At 68.8% G+C, this 18,726-nt stretch overlaps 1 protein-coding gene across 1 annotated transcript; it reads right to left on the reverse strand.

The window, feature by feature from the left end:
• Positions 1-2,291: 2,291 nt before the first annotated feature.
• LOC142826424 (disintegrin and metalloproteinase domain-containing protein 11-like) lies at positions 2,292-18,051 on the reverse strand. Its single transcript, XM_075918676.1, has 4 exons — positions 17,395-18,051; positions 16,808-16,998; positions 4,263-4,339; positions 2,292-3,067 (listed from the first exon to the last, which is right to left on the reverse strand). Exons 1-4 carry the CDS (start codon positions 17,450-17,452, stop codon positions 2,935-2,937), a joined length of 459 nt encoding a protein of 152 aa, XP_075774791.1. The 5' UTR covers positions 17,453-18,051; the 3' UTR covers positions 2,292-2,934.
• Between the last annotated feature and the right edge of the window lie 675 nt (positions 18,052-18,726).

An 18,726-nucleotide genomic window follows, 5' to 3' on the forward strand; every position in this document is an offset into this window, starting at 1 on the left:
GCAGGGCAGGGCAGGGGGGGAGGGCAGGCAGGGCAGACTGCAGGGCAGGGCGGGGGGGAGGGCAGGGCAGGGCAGAGGGGGGAGGGCAGACGGGGGAGGGCAGGGCAGGGCAGGGCAGGGGGGGGAGGGCAGGGCGGGCAGACGCAGGGCAGGGCAGGGGGGGGAGGGCAGGGCAGGGCAGGGGGGCAGGCAGGGCAGGGCAGGGGGGCAGGCAGGGCAGGGGGGAGGCAGGGCAGGGCAGAGGGGGGAGGGCAGGGCAGGGCAGGGGGGGAGGGCAGGGCAGGGCAGACTGCAGGGCAGGGCAGGGCAGGGGGGGGAGGCAGGGCAGGGCAGGGGGGGCAGGGCAGGGCAGGGGGGGGGAGGCAGGGCAGGGCAGGGGGGCAGGCAGGGCAGGGCAGGGGGGGAGGGCAGACCGGGGAAGGAGCAGGGCAGGGCAGGGCAGGGGGGGGGGAGGGCAGGGCAGGGCAGGGGGGGGCAGGGCAGGGGGGGGAGGGCAGGGCAGGCAGGTCAGAGGGGGGCGGGGCAGGGCAGGGCAGGGCAGAGGGAGGAGGGCAGGGCAGGCAGGGGGGGCAGGGCAGGGCAGGGCAGGGGGGGGAGGCAGGGCAAGGGCAGGGGGGGCAGGGCAGGGCAGGGCAGGGGGGGGAGGGCAGACGGGGGAGGGCAGGGCAGGGCAGGGCAGGGGGGGAGGGCAGGGCAGGGGGGGGAGGGCAGGGCAGGGGGGGCAGGGGGGGAGGGCAGGGCAGGGCAGGGCAGCAAGGGGGGCGGGCAGGCAGGGCGCAGGGCAGGGCCAGAGGGGGGAGGGCAGGGCAGGGCAGGGCAGGGGGGGCAGGGCAGGGCAGGGGGGGGAGGGCAGGGCAGGGCAGGGCAGAGGGGGGCGGGGCAGGGCAGGGCAGGGCAGAGGGGGGAGGGCAGGGCAGGGCAGGGCAGGGGGGGCAGGGCAGGGCAGGGCAGGGGGGGGCGGGGGGGGGGGCAGGGCAGAGGGGGGCGGGGGGGGGGGGGCAGGGGCAGGGCTGTCAGCCCAGCTCCTGCTGTTCGTGTCACATTCCCTGGGTGTTGCTGCTCCAGTTCGCGGGCCGGGCTCGCACCTCGCCAGGCTATTTCTGGAAGGGCCCATTCGGCTTTTGAACATGGCCGCCCCCGCAGCCCCCACCAGCCCTGCCAGTGCCCCTCCCTCCCCCCCGCAGCCCCCCCCGCCTGCCAGTGCCCCTCCCTCCCCCCCGCAGCCCCCCCCGCCCTGCTAGTGCCCCTCCCTCCCCCCCCGCAGCCCCCCCAGCCCTGCCAGTGCCCCTCCCTCCCCCCCCGCAGCCCCCAGCCCAGCCAGTGCCCCTCCCTCCCCCCCCCGCAGCCCCCCCAGCCTGCCATAGTGCCCCTCCCTCCCCCCCGCAGCCCCCCCAGCCCTGCCAGTGCCCCTCCCTCCCCCGCAGCCCCCCCAGCCCTGCCAGTGCCCCTCCCTCCCCCCCCGCAGCACCCCCCGCCCTGCCAGTGCCCCTCCCCCCCCCCGCAGTCCCCCCAGCCCTGCCAGTGCCCCCTCCCTCCCCCCCGCAGCCCCTCCAGCCCTGCCAGTGCCCCTCCCTCCCCCCCGCAGCCCCCCCAGCCCTGCCAGTGCCCCTCCCTCCCCCCCCCGCAGCCCCCCCAGCCCTGCCAGTGCCCCTCCCTCCCCCCCCCCGCAGCCCCCCCAGCCCTGCCAGTGCCCCTCCCTCCCCCCCCGCAGCCCCCCAGCCCTGCCAGTGCCCCTCCCTCCCCCCCCCCGCAGCCCCCCAGCCCAGCCAGTGCCCCTCCCTCCCCCCCCCGCAGCCCCCCCAGCCCTGCCAGTGCCCCTCCCTCCCCCCCCCGCAGCCCCCCCAGCCCTGCCAGTGCCCCTCCCTCCCCCCCCGCAGCCAACCCCCAGCCCTGCCAGTGCCCCTCCCTCCCTCCGCAGCCCCCCCAGCCCTGCCAGTGCCCCTCCCTCCCCCCCACAGCCCCCCCAGCCCTGCCAGTGCCCCTCCCTCCCCCGCAGCCCCCCCAGCCCTGCCAGTGCCCCTCCCTCCCCCCCCCAGCCCTGCCAGTGCCCCTCCCTGCCCTCCCGCAGCTCCCCCAGCCCTGCCAGTGCCCCTCCCTCCCCCCCGCAGCCCTCCCCAGCCCTGCCAGTGCCCCTCCCTCCCCCCCCGCAGCCCCCCAGCCCTGCCAGTGCCCCTCCCTCCCCCCCACAGCCCCTGCCAGCCCAGCCCCCCCCAGCCCAGCCAGTGCCCCTCTCTCCCCCCCTGCCTGGATTCCCAGCCCACCAGAGCTGGAGCCCAGGCCCTGCCTCAGATACGGGAGGAAGTTGGAGGCACCCAGATCATTTCTCCCCGAGACAGGCCCCATCCTAGACAGAGCTGGGCTCCAGCAGAGTCACTCCCCTGCCACAAGCCATCCAGCCGTAGAAAGTCCTGGTCCCTACTGGAAGCTTGCTGCATTCTTAGCCTGGAGGTCACCCTGTGGCAGTGAGTTCCACAGGTAATTATCACTAACGTCCAAATGTGCTTTTGTGGTGTTACATGGGCCACACAAGTAGGGTTGCCAGGTGCCCAGTATTGGTTCTAGTATTTGCAGCTTCTGTCCGGTAAAAAACCCAGAAAATACAGGACAACTGTGGTCCCCATTTTGGTTTTTTCCTCAACAACTGTGGTCCCTGGGTTTTTTTTTTTTTTCTCAACCAATTTTTTCCCACCGTGTTTGGTATTTTTTGTGAAACTATCTGGCAACCCAGTTCACAAGCGGCTCCCTCGTGCGCTTAACTTTGCTAAATTCACCCCCATTCTAGCCACGAGCAGCTGGGCCTGCCACTCTCCTGACCCCTGGCCACGCCCTGGCCCTGCCGGCTGCGGCTGCTCTCACAGGCCAGCCCCCACTGCGGCCGCCCCATCCCGTGCCTCCTACCAGCCCCGCCCGTCCCGGGGGTCCCACGTCCGCCTCCTACAAAGCCTCGGCCGGGCCCCCAGCCCTGCGCCAAGCCCCAGTGCCCGGCTGCTCCCACTCACCGGGCTGTGGCTGCTGTTCCCATCCTTGCCAAAGTGCCCGCTCCACATAGCGGGAGGAGAGCAGGTGGCTGCCGGGAAGGAGAGGGCGAGAGGTGAGGTGCTGCTGCTGGCTCAGGCGGGGACTAGGGCAGGGGGGCTGCGGGGTCAGATTAACCAGACCCCCCTGCCCTCCGTGTGTCAGGAGCATCCTGGTCATTCCGCTGTGCCTGCCCGGACCATGCACCCAGCTGCCCGTCCCCTCCCGCGAATACACCGTCCACCCAGGCCCTGCTCCCACTGGCCTGGGGGCTCGCGGGGGCACCGGCAGCGTTCCCTGGGAGCCGGGGCGCCTCGGCGGCCGCTCAGGACAGATTCAGACGCTGCCCAGCTGATCAGCAGAGCGCCCCAGCCAGGGTTTGTTTCTACTGGTGGTGCACATCTGCACATGCCTCGGTGCCCATAAAACGTATCCCGCACATGGATGGAAAGATGAGAGAGGACATGGGTCACCAGGTGCCTTGGAGGGAGCTGGGCTGGGAGCGGGCGGGGGCCTGGAATCAGCCCCCCCCACCCTGGGCCAGCACGGCAGGGCTGGGCAGAGGTTTCGCAGAAACCCAATCGCCCAGCCACTCAGGCTGATCACTCGGGCTCCCATTACAGCCGAACTCTGGAGCGCACCTCAGGCTGCTGACACTGGGCCCGGGCTTCGTGTCAGAGCCGGGCGGCTGCAGAGGGTGCATGAAATATTAAGGGGGCGACGTTCACCTGATGCCGGAGCTTGGAGCCAGCCCAGCACGGTGCCAGGCACACGGTGCCCCCCCGGCGTGTCGCTGGCAGATGTGCTCAAAGCCTTGTGCGAGCACCACTGAGCACGCGGCCCCTCTTCTCTGACCCTCGTGGGCCCCATCATCTCCCTTGGTGCCCTGCATGGCTCATGCTGATCAAGGGGTCCCTCTAATTTTGTCCACCCATGTGCGGAATAAATGTCCTGTGCACGAAGATGTGCACCACCATTGGAGGCACCTGCTGCCGGCGGTGGGTGGCAGTGAGCGCCCTGCTAATCAGCTGGGGACGTGTCAGTGGCTGCCCAGGTGCCCAGCTTACAGGGAACACTGCTCAGGGGCCCGAGCGGAGACGTGCTCCAGAACGCCGCCTCCAGCTGCTGAGCCCCTGCCCCAAGCCGCTGGCACTGGGGGAGCTGCCTCCCAGGCCCGTTCTGGCCGGCTCCCACGCAGCCTGCCCTGGCACGGAGCCAGCAGGCCTGCAGCCCCAGGAACCACTTACTGGTTCAGCTCCAGGTCCAAGGTGAATGCTGAACCGAAGGCGCGAATGAGGAAGCTCACCTGGACCATGTGCACAAACTGCAAGAACCAGAGAGAAGCAGGGGTTAAAATACGCCCTGCCCAGCAACAAACCTGCCAGCACTGCATCCCCCAGCAACACGAACTGCCAGCACTGCATCCCCCAGCAACAAACCTGCCAGCACTGCATCCTCCAGCAACAACCTGCCAGCACTTGCATCCCCCAGCAAGAAACTGCCAGCACTGCATCCCCAGCAACACGAACTGCCAGCACTGCATCCCCTAGCAACAAACCTGCCAGCACTGCATCCCCCAGCAACACGAACTGGCCAGCACTGCATCCCCCAGCAACACGAACTGCCAGCACTGCATCCCCAGCAACAAACCTGCCAGCACTGCATCCTCCAGCAACAAACCTGCCAGCACTGCATCCCCCAGCAAGAAACCTGCCAGCACTGCATCCCCCAGCAACAACGAACAGCCAGCACTGCATCCCCAGCAAACACGAACTGCAGCACTGCATCCCCTAGCAACAAACCTGCCAGCACTGCATCCCCTAGCAACACGAACTGCCAGCACTGCATCCCCCAGCAATACAAACTGCCAGCACTGCATCCCCCAGCAAAAACCTGCCAGCACTGCATCCCCCAGCAACACGAAATGCCAGCAACTGCATCCCCTAGCAACAAACCTGCCAGCACTGCATCCCCTAGCAACATGAACTGCCAGCACTGCATCCCCAGCAACACGAACTGCCAGCACTGCATCCCCAGCAACACGAACTGTCAGCACTGCATCCCCAGCAATACAAACTGCCAGCACTTGCATCCCCTAGCAACAAACCTGCCAGCACTGCATCCCCCAGCAACACGAACTGCCAGCACTGCATCCCCCAGCAACAAACCTGCCAGCACTGCATCCCCCAGCAACACGAACTGCCAGCACTGCATCCCCTAGCAACAACCTGCCAGCACTGCATCCCCTAGCAACATGAACTGCCAGCACTGCATCCCCTAGCAACACAAACTGCCAGCACTGCATCCCCCAGCAACACGAACTGCCAGCACTGCATCCCCTAGCAACAAACCTGCCAGCACTGCATCCCCTAGCAACACGAACTGCCAGCACTGCATCCCCCAGCATACAAACTGCCAGCACTGCATCCCCCAGCAAAAACCTGCCAGCACTGCATCCCCCAGCAACACGAAATGCCAGCACTGCATCCCCCAGCAACACACAAACTGCCAGCACTGCATCCCCTAGCAACAAACCTGCCAGCACTGCAATCCCCAGCAACAAACCTGCCAGCACTTGCATTCCCGAGCAACACAAACTGCCAGCACTGCATCCCCCAGCAACAAACCTGCCAGCACCGCATCCTCCCGGCAACACAGCCTGCCAGCACTGCATCCCCCCAGCAATAAACCTGCCAGCACTGCATCCCCAAGCAACACAAACTGCTAGCACTGCATCCCCCAGCAACAAACCTGCCAGCACTGCATCCCCCAGCAACACAAACTGCCAACACTGCAATCTCCCAGTAATACAAACGGCTAGCACTGCTTTCCTCAGAAACAGTCATCCAGCACTGCATTCACCAGCAACACAACCTGCCAGCACTGCATTCCTCAGCAACGCAGGCTGCTAACGCTGCATCTCCCAGTAATACAAATTGCTAGCCCTGCATCCCCCAGCAATACAAAAGGCTAGCACTGCATCCCCCAGCAACACAGTCGTCCAGCACTGCATCCCCAGCAACACAGCCTGCCAACACTGCATCCCCCCAGCAACACAGTCGTCTAGCACTGCATCCCCAGCAACACAGCCTGCCAACACTGCATCCCCCCAGCAACACAGTCGTCTAGCACTGCATCCCCCCAGCAACGCAGCCTGCCAACACTGCATCCCCCCAGCAGCACAACGCTAATTCTGAACTTGTAAGTGCAAGTTAGTGTGGACACTCCGGTGCCGCTAACTTGAATTAACTGCCCTCTGGGAGGTGTCCTACAGCAGCTGCCCGGAGAGCTTTCTGAGGCTCTGAATGCACGTCCACATTGACGGCGCCTGCCTCTGACTCCATTCTACTCCCCCCAGAGTGAGGACACGCGAGTTCAAATTTGTAAATCGGAGTCCAGAAGTTGAACTTAGCAACCTGGAAATAATCTCCTAGTGTAGATGTGGCCTAACTGACCAGACGTTTTCGGCAGCTGCCCCACGTGAGCTGAGCAGTAGCGCCTGAGTCTGCAGCCAGCCTGCGCCACTGCTCGGCGAGGAGCAAACGGCCCTGTTCACTGCAGGGGAGGGCTGGCTGAGCCTTGCACCCACCACTCAGTGTCCTCGCAGCAAGAGGAACAGCCCTTCCCCAAAGAGCTTTCAGTCCAGTTAGACAAGGCAGACAAAGGGTGGAGAAACTGAGGCACGGAGCTGGATGGGAATCTCCAAAGCCCCTCCATGTCTCACAGGGAGCCAGTAGCAGAACTGGGACTCGAACCCATCTCTCCAGAGGCCCAGGCTGGGCCAGCCCTCCCCGTCTGACTCCAAAGCCCTTCATAAGCACTAGGGAGGGAAGCTCACCCCTCTGCCTTCCCTCTCCCACGGAGCAGCGAGGGCCCTCAGCACAGATGTGCCCCCGGCACCGAGGGAAAGAGGCTCACCCCAGGGCACCCAGCAAGTCAGCCCCAGGCTCCGGGCACTGGCCAGGGAAGGGCCATAGAAAAGAGGCAGCAGAGACAGAGCAGTCAGTTGCTGCCTGGCACTGGAAGTGGGAGCCTGGCTGCCTAGCGGGCTGGGAGAACAGCAGGACCATGGACAGATCAGTGCGGGCAGGTGGAGCCCGGAAGCTGAGGAAGCACGTGGGGGCAAGCAGGACACTGGAATTTGCCTGTTTGCAGCCTGTTGGCTGTTCCACAGCAGCCCATGGGACCTCATCGAATCCCAGAGCACTAGGACTGGAAGGGACCTCGAGGGTCATCGAGTCCAGCCCCCGCCCTCACGGCAGGACCCAGCACCCTAGACCATCCCTGGCAGACACTTATCGAACCTGCTCTTCAATATCTCCCGAGATGGGATCTCACAACCTCCCCAGGCAATTTATTCCAGTGTTTGACCCCCCTGACAGGCAGGAACTTTTTCCTAATGTCCAACCTAAACCTCCCTTGCTGCAGTTTAAGCCCCTTGCTCCTTGTTCTGTCTTCAGAGGCCAAGATGAACAAGTTTTCTCCCTCCTCCTTATGACACCTTTTAGATACCTGAAAACTGCTCTCATGTCCCCCCTCAATCTTCTCCTTTCCAAACTAAACAAGCCCAGTTCTTTCAGTCTCCTTCACAGGGCATGTTCTCTAGACCTGTTAATGATTCTTGTTGCTCTTCTCTGGACCCTCTCCAATTTCTCCACATCCTTCTTGAAATGCGGTGCCCAGAACTGGACACAATATTCCAGCTGAGGCCATTCTCCAGCACAAGGGATGTTGGAAACCAACTGTGACCGACCTAGTGGGGGGTACTGCAGTGTACGTGCGTGTGTGTGCGTGTGCGTGCGTGTGTGTGTGCGTGTGTGTGCGTGTGTGTGTGTGTGCGTGTGGGTGTGTGTGGGTGTGTGTGTGTGGGTGTGCGTGTGGGTGTGCGTGTGTGTGCGTGTGTGTGTGCGTGTGTGTGTGTGGGTGTGCGTGTGGGTGTGCGTGGGTGTGTGTGTGTGTGTGCGTGTGTGTGCGTGTGTGCGCGTGTGTGCGCGTGTGTGCGCGTGTGTGCGCGTGTGTGCGCGTGTGTGCGCGTGTGTGTGCGCGTGTGTGTGCGTGTGTGTGCGTGTGGGTGTGTGTGGGTGTGTGTGTGTGGGTGTGCGTGTGGGTGTGCGTGTGTGGGTGTGTGCGTGCGTGTGTGCGCGTGTGTGTGTGCGTGTGTGTGCGTGTGCGTGTACCTCAGTCTCCCCCCACATTTTTTGCAGCTCTCTCTGCATGAGGGGGGAGAGGCCAGGCATGACTCACTGTGGACGTGTGTCAGCGTCTCACGTCCAGGCGACAAGATTCACCTTGGGTTTGGGAGCAGAACAATGGAGGAGGCGGAGCAGCGGGGGGCTCAGGACCAGTGGCTGGGGGTGTTCGTTTAGTCTTGGTGGGGCAAACATGAAGGGAAAGGGCTAAATAGAGAGCTGGGGGACCTGGGGCCTGTGCACTTCTGCCTCGCGGGCTCTGAGGCTGCCAGCCCCCTCACTCCAATGTCCACATTGACCCCGGCCACACTGGATCTCTGAGGAGCAATAAACCCTCCCTAGTCTACTGGCTGCGGACGGGGGTGCACGGTCTGTCACCCCAACCGTCTCCTTCCAACCAGGGATGTTGGAAACCACTCGGTTTGCACCCCCCAAATCACAAGGAACATGCTTCTCGGCGTGGTGCTGCCGTCCGGAAGCGGCCTGCCCGGACTCCCGAGTGCCGGCGCGGCGCGTGGGAAGCGCTGGGTTTGCTGTTGCCAGCACCGGTGCACTTTAGCTTTGCTGCTGTGCGCAACGGAAACAAACATGCCCGGAATTGGTTCACTGCCTTGGAGAAACCGTCCCCCTTGCTCTCGGCATCAGCTGCTCATGCTCAGGTCACAGCCCGGCAAAGGACAGTGCACCCAGCGAAAGGCTTGTGTGAGGGACCAGGCCGTGTCTGGCCACAGCTTGGCATTGAAGAAGCTGTGACACTCCGTGGACGCGCCACGTGTCCGCTTGCAATGCCGTGAAAAGGCAATTTCACACCCCTGTGTGCCACTCGCTGTCCTGTCCCAGGGCCCGTCCAGAGGGGCCGGACAGTAGGCATGTTAGGACGGCATTGTCCTCCCTTGATGGGCGCTTAGGAGATGGGCGTGAGGAGACCGTTGTCGGAGGACGTCACAACCCGGGGAATCTGCCATCAAGACTCCAGGCTCCCAAAGCTACGGCTCAAAGTTATGGCAACTACGAAGGGCACCTGCATAGACCGACGGGAGGGAGCAGGCACCACGGGCCTGAATGGAGGGCTCAGGAGGTGCTGGGGAAGCAGGTTAGATCTCAGCCCAGGGCAGGGTAGAGTAGCTAAGGGAAGGGAGGAGTTTACACCGACTGTGGCGGGGCTGGAGGCCTTGTGGGCCTGCTTCTCCCTGCCCCAGGAACGAGCGGAGGAGTCCTGCTGCCGTGAAGCAGCCAGCCCGAGGCGCTGCTGAAGTGACCAGCCAGGGCCATGTACAAGGCAGCAGCAGGGCCAGAGCCGTCGGTGGCTGCCCAGCACTGGGAGAGGGAGCCTCGGGGAGCAGCAGGACCATGGGCAGGTCAGCATGGGCAGGTGGTGCCCGAAAACAGGCCAGAGCAAGCGAGGTGCCATATGGACCCTGGCCTGTTAAGGGAAGCGGTGCCGCAGGAAGGGAGTCTTGGTGCTACCGCCCCATAGCGGGGCTGAGACACGGAACTAGAGCCCGGCAGGGGGGTGCATGTGTCTCGGCAGAAAGGCGGAGTCCCCAGATCCACGGAAAGCACCGGGGGGGCCGGGGGAGCAGTGGGAGAGGCCGGTGCCACCCTGGTGCAAGAACTGAGACAAACAGGCTCACACAGAGCCTGCAAGGGGGCACCGCCATGAGAGACGGCCCCTGCCCTGCTCTGGGGCACCGCACAGACCGGCCAAGGGGGCTCGTGAGAGGCGGCCCCTGCCCTGCTCTGGGGCACCGCACAGACCGGCCAAGGGGGCTCGTGAGAGGCGGCCCCTGCCCTGCTCTGGGGCACCGCACAGACCGGCCAAGGGGGCTCGCGAGAGACGGCCCCTGCCCTGCTCTGGGGCACCGCACAGACCAGCCAAGGGGGCTCGTGAGAGGCGGCCCCTGCCCTGCTCTGGGGCACCGCACAGACCGGCCAAGGGGGCTCGTGAGAGACGGCCCCTGCCCTGCTCTGGGGCACCGCACAGACCGGCCAAGGGGGCTCGCGAGAGACGGCCCCTGCCCTGCTCTGGGGCACCGCACAGACCGGCCAAGGGGGCTCGCGAGAGACGGCCCCTGCCCTGCTCTGGGGCACCGCACAGACCAGCCAAGGGGGCTCGTGAGAGGCGGCCCCTGCCCTGCTCTGGGGCACTGCACAGACCGGCCAAGGGGGCTCGTGAGAGACGGCCCCTGCCCTGCTCTGGGGCACCGCACAGACCAGCCAAGGGGGCTCGTGAGAGGCGGCCCCTGCCCTGCTCTGGGGCACCGCACAGACCGGCCAAGGGGGCTCGTGAGAGGCGGCCCCTGCCCTGCTCTGGGGCACTGCACAGACCGGCCAAGGGGGCTCGTGAGAGGCGGCCCCTGCCCTGCTCTGGGGCACCGCACAGACCGGCCAAGGGGGCTCGTGAGAGGCGGCCCCTGCCCTGCTCTGGGGCACCGCACAGACCGGCCAAGGGGGCTCGTGAGAGGCGGCTGCCGACCCTGGATAAAGTAGGTGGTTCTGGCTGAGTGAAAATGGAGCATCTCTTGACCAGGGACTCAGGTACCCGCCGGGGTACCTGGGCTGAGCTGACGGATTCCCCGGCCCCGGTCGGCCCCTAGAAGGAGGGAAAGGGGACCCCAGTCCAGCCGGAGACTGCAGACCTGGCGGGGAAGGGCAAGGCAGTGGGGGTGGGGCTAACGCTGCAGCTCCAAAGCCAGAGGAGAAGGATTCAAACACTCACCGTCCAACCCCCTGCCCTAGTCACCCCCCCCCCGCACCCAAACCCTCCCCCGTCCAACCCCCTGCCCTGGTCACCCCCCCCCCCCCGCACCCAAACCCTCCCCCGTCCAACCCCCTGCCCTGGTCACCCCCCCCCCCCCCCGCACCCAAACCCTCCCCCGTCCAACCCCCTGTCCCCCCCCGCACCCAAACCCTCCCCCGTCCAACCCCCTGCCCTGGTCACCCCCCCCCCCCCCCGCACCCAAACCCTCCCCCGTCCAACCCCCTGCCCTGCCCCCCCCCCCCCGCACCCAAACCCTCCCCCGTCCAACCCCCTGCCCTGGTCACCCCCCCCCCCGCACCCAAACCCTCCCCCGTCCAACCCCCTGCCCTGCCCCCCCCCCCCGCACCCAAACCCTCCCCCGTCCAACCCCCTGCCCTGGTCACCCCCCCCCCGCACCCAAACCCTCCCCCATCCAACCCCCTGCCCTAGTCACTCCATGCCCTGGTCACCCCCCCCCCACCCAAACCCTCCCCCGTCCAACCCCCTGCCCTAGTCACTCCATGCCCTGGTCCCCCCCCCCCGCACCCAAACCCTCCCCCGTCCAACCCCCTGCCCTAGTCACTCCATGCCCTGGTCACCCCCCCCCCACCCAAACCCTCCCCCGTCCAACCCCCTGCCCTAGTCACTCCATGCCCTGGTCACCCCCCCCCCACCCAAACCCTCCCCCGTCCAACCCCCTGCCCTAGTCACTCCATGCCCTGGTCACCCCCCCCCACCCAAACCCTCCCCCGTCCAACCCCCTGCCCTGGTCACTCCATGCCCTGGTCACCCCCCCCGCACCCAAACCCTCCCCCGTCCAACCCCCTGCCCTGCCCCCCCCCACACCCAAACCCTCCCCCGTCCAACCCCCTGCCCTGCCCCCCCCCCACACCCAAACCCTCCCCCGTCCAACCTCCTGCCCTGCCCCCCCCCGCACCCAAACCCTCCCCCGTCCAACCCCCTGCCCTAGTCACTCCATGCCCTGGTCACCCCCCCCCCGCACCCAAACCCTCCCCCGTCCAACCCCCTGCCCTAGTCACTCCATGCCCTGGTCACCCCCCCCCCCGCACCCAAACCCTCCCCCGTCCAACCCCCTGCCCTGGTCACCCCCCCCCCCCGCACCCAAACCCTCCCCCGTCCAACCCCCTGCCCTGCCCCCCCCCCGCACCCAAACCCTCCCCCGTCCAACCCCCTGCCCTGCCCCCCCCCCGCACCCAAACCCTCCCCCATCCAACCCCCTGCCCTAGTCACTCCATGCCCTGGTCACCCCCCCGCACCCAAACCCTCCCCCATCCAACCCCCTGCCCTAGTCACTCCATGCCCTGGTCACCCCCCCCCCCCGCACCCAAACCCTCCCCCGTCCAACCCCCTGCCCTAGTCACTCCATGCCCTGGTCACCCCCCCCCCCGCACCCAAACCCTCCCCCGTCCAACCCCCTGCCCTGGTCACCCCCCCCCCCCGCACCCAAACCCTCCCCCGTCCAACCCCCTGCCCTGGTCACCCCCCCCCCCCCGCACCCAAACCCTCCCCCGTCCAACCCCCTGCCCTGCCCCCCCCCGCACCCAAACCCTCCCCCGTCCAACCCCCTGCCCATGTCACACACCCCTGCAAACACCCTTCCCCTCCCCCACCCTCACTCCAACTCCCTGCCCCCTGCACCTAAACACCCTCCATGCACCCCCACACCCTGCACCAGGTCAGCCCCCCTCCTGCACCCAAACTGAGCCCCGGACCCCGCCCCCTCCATTAATGGAGCAGAAAAGTGCAGCCCCCCCCCATTGAAAACTGTTGCCCACCCCTGAGCTGGCCAGTTGAGTCCGTTCAACGTTCGCTTTGTCGTTCTACTAGCGCGAGGGCGCCGGGCGCAGGCCACGGCCTCCCCGCTCACAATGCAGCAGGCGCCTGTTCAGGTCCCTCCTTTGTCCGCCAAAAAGTGCCAGCAAAATACCCCCCCACTGCCCAGCCGGCCGGCCAGCCCAGGGCCCTGCCCCCCCCCCCGACGGGGGCAGCCCGGGGGTAGGAGCCCAGTTCAGGGCAGCAAACCATCCTGGGGCTCACAGACCAGCCTGGCCAGCTCGTGCGGCTCAGCCCTGGCACCGGGCCCCCATCGGCAAAGGCCACGGCCAGCGGGTGCAAGGAAGCGACGTTTCTTACAGGCCTGGGGCACTGCAACCCCCGGGGGCTCAGGGCAGGTTGGGGGGCTGCAACTCAACTCTGCTTGCAAGACACAGAAGTATGGGTGGGGGCGCAGGGCAGGGGGTGGGGGTGCAGGAGTCAAGACGGTTGGGGTGTGGGGGTCTCAGGGGATTGGGGTCTGGGGGCTGAGGGTGGGGCTGGGGGTGCAAGAGTCAGGGCACGGGGTGGGTGTGGGGGTCTCAGGGGATTGGGGGCTGGGGGCTGAGGGTGGGGCTGGGGGTGCAAGAGTCAGGGCACGAGGTGGGTGTGGGGGTCTCAGGGGATTGGGGGCTGAGGGTGGGGCTGGGGGTGCAGGAGTCAGGGCAGGGGGTGGGGGAGTTCAGGGGATTGGAGTCTGGGGGCTGAGGGTGGGGCTGGGGGTGCAGGAGTCAGGGCAGGGGGTGGGGGAGCTCAGGGGATTGGGGGGCTAAGGGTGGGGGTGGGGGCTCGGGCCTGGGACTGTGGTCACCGCGCTGCCTGGCTGCTGAATCCCCAGAGGCGGCTGGGACCGCACTGCCCGGCTGCCCGAGCTCCGGGGCTGGAGGCTGGGTGTGCCGTGGCTGCCCAGGGGCTGTGGGTGCTGGCTCGGGCCCACCAGGGCTGGGGCCTCCCCCCCCAGCTGTCAGGCGCTGGGACCAAGGGCGGGTGGGGGCTGGGCTCCGGCTGGCGGGGGCAGAGCGGGGGGGGGGGAGCCAAGCAGGCCCAGCACGGGAAGCCGATCCGTGTGTGGTGGCCGGCAGCATCCAGCCTGCCCCCCCAAGCCGGCCACTCCCTGGGGCGCCCCAGCTCACGGCCACCCTGGTGCGAGGTGCCGGGCATGACTGAGCCGTGCGACGTGCCAGCGGGGTGCAGGCTGGTGTCAGTGACCTGGGCGTGGGTCCCCCCGTGGCCCTGGAGCTCTGGAGCAGCGGCCAGGTGTGGGGCTGGGGCGGCTCCTGCGGGTCGGGGCTGGTGCCCACAGGGCAGAAGAGCGGGGGCGGGGGGGCAAAACCAAGTAAAACACGAGCTGCAGGCCCCCCCCCCGGGCAGCTGAGTGACTGGGGGGGCCCCGCTTTGGGCAGCTCCCTGGCTGAGCAGCGCGGGGGGGTCTGTGCCATCGCCTCCGGCCTGGGCTCGCTGGGGGCGTCCTACGGCCAGTGGAGCCGGATCCAGCCCCGGGTCGTGGAGGCGCCTGCGGCTCGGCCCGGGGCTCCGGCTGCTTGGCTCTGGCAGGGCTCTGGAATCGCCAGCCCCTGCCCTGGGCCTGCTGCCATCAGAGCCTGGAGGGGCAGGAGGGGGGATGAAGGGACCCTGGCTGAGGCGAGGAGACAGCCCCAGAGGCCATGGCCCCCCTGCCTTTTCCAGCCCGTGGAGGGGGCCGGGTGCTGGGGGCTCAGGGTGGGGGTGGGGGGGTGCAGGAGTCAGGGCAGGGGCTGGGTGCTGGGGGCTCAGGGTGGGAGTGTGGGGGGGTGCAGGAGTCAGGGCAGGGGCTGGGTGCTGGGGGCTCAGGGTGGGGGTGGGGGGTGCAGGAGTCAGGGCAGGGGCTGGGTGGGGGGCTCAGGGTGGGGGTGTGGGGGGGTGCAGGAGTCAGGGCAGGGGCTGGGTGGGGGGCTCAGGGTGGGGGTGTGGGGGGTGCAGGAGTCAGGGCAGGGGCTGGGTGGGGGGCTCAGGGTGGGGGTGTGGGGGGTGCAGGAGTCAGGGCAGGGGCTGGGTGGGGGGCTCAGGGTGGGGGTGTGGGGGGTGCAGGAGTCAGGGCAGGGGCTGGGTGCGGGGGGCTCAGGGTGGGGGTGTGGGGGGTGCAGGAGTCAGGGCAGGGGCTGGGTGGGGGGCTCAGGGTGGGGGTGTGGGGGGTGCAGGAGTCAGGGCAGGGGCTGGGTGCGGGGGGCTCAGGGTGGGGATGTGGGGGGTGCAGGAGTCAGGGCAGGGGCTGGGTGCGGGGGGCTCAGGGTGGGGGTGTGGGGGGTGCAGGAGTCAGGGCAGGGGCTGTGTGCGGGGGGCTCAGGGTGGGGGTGTGGGGGGTGCAGGAGTCAGGGCAGGGGCTGGGTGCGGGGGGCTCAGGGTGGGGGTGTGGGGGGGTGCAGGAGTCAGGACACTGGCGGGTGCGGGGGGCTCAGGGTGAGGGTGTGGGGGGTGCAGGAGTCAGGGCAGGGGCTGGGTGGGGGGCTCAGGGTAGGGGTGTGGGGGGTGCAGGAGTCAGGGCAGGGGCTGGGTGCGGGGGGCTCAGGGTGGGGGTGTGGGGGGGTGCAGGAGTCAGGGCAGGGGCTGGGTGGGGGGCTCAGGGTGGGGGTGTGGGGGGTGCAGGAGTCAGGGCAGGGGCTGGGTGGGGGGCTCAGGGTGGGGGTGTGGGGGGTGCAGGAGTCAGGGCAGGGGCTGGGTGCGGGGGGCTCAGGGTGGGGGTGTGGGGGGTGCAGGAGTCAGGGCAGGGGCTGGGTGTGGGGGGCTCAGGGTGGGGGTGTGGGGGGTGCAGGAGTCAGGGCAGGGGCTGGGTGCGGGGGGCTCAGGGTGGGGGTGTGGGGGGTGCAGGAGTCAGGGCAGGGGCTGGGTGCGGGGGGCTCAGGGTGGGGGTGTGGGGGGGTGCAGGAGTCAGGACACTGGCGGGTGCGGGGGGCTCAGACCACCATGCTGCCCAGCCGCCGGGTCCCTGGAACTGGCCAGGGTGGCAGGGCCGGCACCGGGGGAGGGGCGGGGTTTGGTGCCTGGCAGGGGCTCTGCGGCGAAATGCGGGGGAGCCGCTCTCAGGCCAGCCCCGGGGGTCACTGCCAGGAGCGGACTGGCCAGCAAACAGGCCCTCCCCACGGCGTCACCCCTGGGGGCCCTAAGCCCCGCCCCCTGCGTCACGGGTCGGGCTGTGGGTGCCGCAGAGCGAGGGGCCACCGGGAAATTCCGCCCCAGCCACGCGGGAGCCTGGGACCTGCCGACTCCCAGGACGGGCAGCTCCAGCAGGGCTGGCAGCAGCAGCAGGTTGTTATCCAAGGGGCAAGACTCTGCGCTGGGAGCTGGAAAAGCCATTTGGGAGCCCCCCCCCCAGCTGAGCGCCCCACGGAGCCAGGGGCTGGGCCCGCGGGGGGGGCTGCGGGACGCCACGAGGCTGGGGGAGGCCGGGCGGGCTCCGGCGGGCGGCTGGCTGCGCTGGGAGCTGGCTCACCGGATCCATCGTGCGCCCCAGCCGGGCTGCAGCCTCCCGGGCCCAGTGTCTGCGCGGATTGGGCCCAGCAGGGCCCCGCAGCCGGGCCCAGGGGTCCCCCAGCGCAGCCGGTTCCCCGGGCGAGGACCAGCCCCCCGGCCAGGCACGTCCCCCCTGCGCGTCCAGGGCCCCTCCAGTAACGCCCTCCTGGCCACACATCTGCCCCAGCCCCGCCCCCGCCCCGGAGCCGCAGGTGCCAGGCCGGGCCCAGCAGGGGCTGTGGCGGGGTCCCCCCCCCCCACCGGGCGTGGCCACGGCCTGGGACGGGACGGGACGGGGCCAGGCCCTGCCCTGGGGCCCTTCAGGCGGCTGAGTCATGAAGCAGCTTTGTGAACCTGGAAGACTCTGTCGCCCCCACCTGCCCCCCTGGGAACGGCCCCTGCCCCGCCCCCACCCCCACCCATCCCAGCTCGGCTTCTCCCCCACCCCCACCCGGGAAGGGCCTCTCCCCCGCCCCGCCCCGCCCCGCAGTCCTGGGTGCGAGGCGCTGACTGTGCCCGGGGGCGCTTGTGCGGATTCACTTACAGGGCTGCCTCCTCCGCGAGGTTCATTCCTGACCCTGGTGTCCAGCTGATGCTTCGGGACTTCTCCTCCCGCGCTCTGCCCCACTAGCCTGCTGGGGTGGGTGATTTCGGAGGCCACCGGCCCCGTGTCCCATCTGGGGCCGGGGAACCGCCCCTGCAGAGCCCCGGGCTGCGGCTCGGCCTTCGCACGCCCTGCCGAGAGCAAAGGAGCAGAAGCTGCGGTGGGATCCAGCTGGCCCCGGGGAGGTTGGGAGTCAGCCGGGGGAGAGTGGGGAGCGGCCGCCCACCCCCAGCTCCCGCAGGCGGGGGAGAGGCAGGGGCGGAGCGCTCCCTCGCCAAGGTGTGGGGAGGAAAACGTGAGCCTGCAGCAACAGACACTGCAGTCCCGGCAGGGAAAACAAGCGGGGGAAGAAGGGGTGGGCGGCCGAGCCCAGGGCGGCCAGGGACAGGTGGGACCGGACCGGCGGGCGCGGGAGGTCGTGGGGGACAGAGGCTCCCGCCCGCAGCCCCACCCTGCGTGCGCCAAGCCAGCCGGAGCCCGGAGGGCCGAGGAGCCTGAAGTTGGGAGCCTGCCCAGGCAGCACTTACCAGCCGGCGGCAGGAGGGAGATGAAGGCTGCGAACACCCACTGCTGCAGGAGGCTCATGCTTGCCTCATGCTCCCCGGCTCCGGGCGCGCTGGGACCTGCCCCGGCGGGGCTCACGCTGCACAGCAGAGACCGCGCTGCCCTTTCTTCTTGGGGCTCTGCATTGAGCGCCGGGTGGGCTCGGGCGGGGCTCTCGGTGCCCACGGGGGGAGGGTGCAGAGCTGTGAAACCGGCCCCACGGCGGGGGAGGCGGTGGGGCAGGGGCCGAGGCGGCAGGGCCGGGAGGCTGCTCCTCCTCCAGCCGGCGTCTGCAGCAACAGAGACGAGCCCAGCATTGCCGGGGCGAGGAGGAGAAAGGCAGAGGAGACACGTGAGCGGCTCAGACCCCTCCCTCCGCCTGCCAGCATCCTCCGCGCTCCCCGAGCACCTGCTCCAACCTACACGCACAATGCACCAGCGCCGGCAACTGCAGCTGCTCCCGGCGGCCTCCACCTTCCCCTCCGCCGGGGCCACACGCAGCCAGCCCCCCCCCAAGCAGCACTGGGACCGTGTGGGGAGCTGCACGCAGGCTGCTCACATGCCAGCCAGGGCCTCCCTGCTGGGCAGTGGCCGCATGGAGCCGGCAGTAGCCAGTCTCTGACCCGGAACACTCAGCCCTGCTGGAGACGCCCTCCCTGGGTGGGGTGTGGCAGCTGCAGGCGCCCACCGGGCAGGGGGGTGCTGGGCGAGGGAAGCGACGGAGCAGGGCCTCCAGGGACTCCTTAGTAGCCGCACAGGCCCCGGTCTCACCTGAGGGCTCCCAACCCACGCACCTGCCGCTGGGCACTGGCCAGAGCGTCACGGCTCTCAGGTCCCACGCTCGGCCCATCCGTCCCCGGGGGGACCCCCCCTCCAGTGCGGCAGCCCCTTCTCGGGGAGCCCCTCCAGTGCAGAGACCCTCTCCTGGGGGGCCCACTCTCACCGGGGGGGGGGCTGCCCCTCCGCCTCCAGGATGGCACCTCTCAGGGCCTCAGCCGCCTGCCTCTGCCGTGAGCCCCCTTGGGGGGTCCCCTCCCTCCGGACCCCCAGGGCCTCCCCTCCCGGAGGGAAGCGCCCCCTGTTCTCCAGCCCAGAGCGACTATCAGCCAGCACCGACCGGGGCTTTATTGAGCTTTGAGCAGCAACGGGTCCCTCCGGCCAGTCGGCCTGGCCCCCCCGGCCCCGCACGTCAGTCTCCCCTGCGGCCGGCTGGGCTCTGCCTGCTCTGCCCTCAGCCCCCCAAAGCAGCCCCCGTCTCCCAGCAGAGCCCCCAACACCCCCAGCAACAGCCCCTCCCCCGCCAGTGTCTTCTCCCC

This window comes from Pelodiscus sinensis, unplaced genomic scaffold (assembly GCF_049634645.1).
Source record: "Pelodiscus sinensis isolate JC-2024 unplaced genomic scaffold, ASM4963464v1 ctg39, whole genome shotgun sequence".
In the NCBI taxonomy this organism is placed as follows: Eukaryota; Metazoa; Chordata; order Testudines; family Trionychidae; genus Pelodiscus; species Pelodiscus sinensis.

Bases quoted from the DNA above. Each gene is read 5' to 3' on its own strand.
- LOC142826424 (XM_075918676.1), bottom strand. From the start codon at position 17,452: ATGAGCCTCCTGCAGCAGTGGGTGTTCGCAGCCTTCATCTCCCTCCTG. The intron at 16,999-17,394 runs GTAAGTGCTGCC...TGCTCTCGGCAG, and splicing joins CTCCCTCCTGCCGCCGGCTG to GGCGTGCGAAGGCCGAGCCG. The intron at 3,068-4,262 runs GTAAGTGGTTCC...CCTTCCCGGCAG, and splicing joins TTGGACCTGGAGCTGAACCA to CCACCTGCTCTCCTCCCGCT.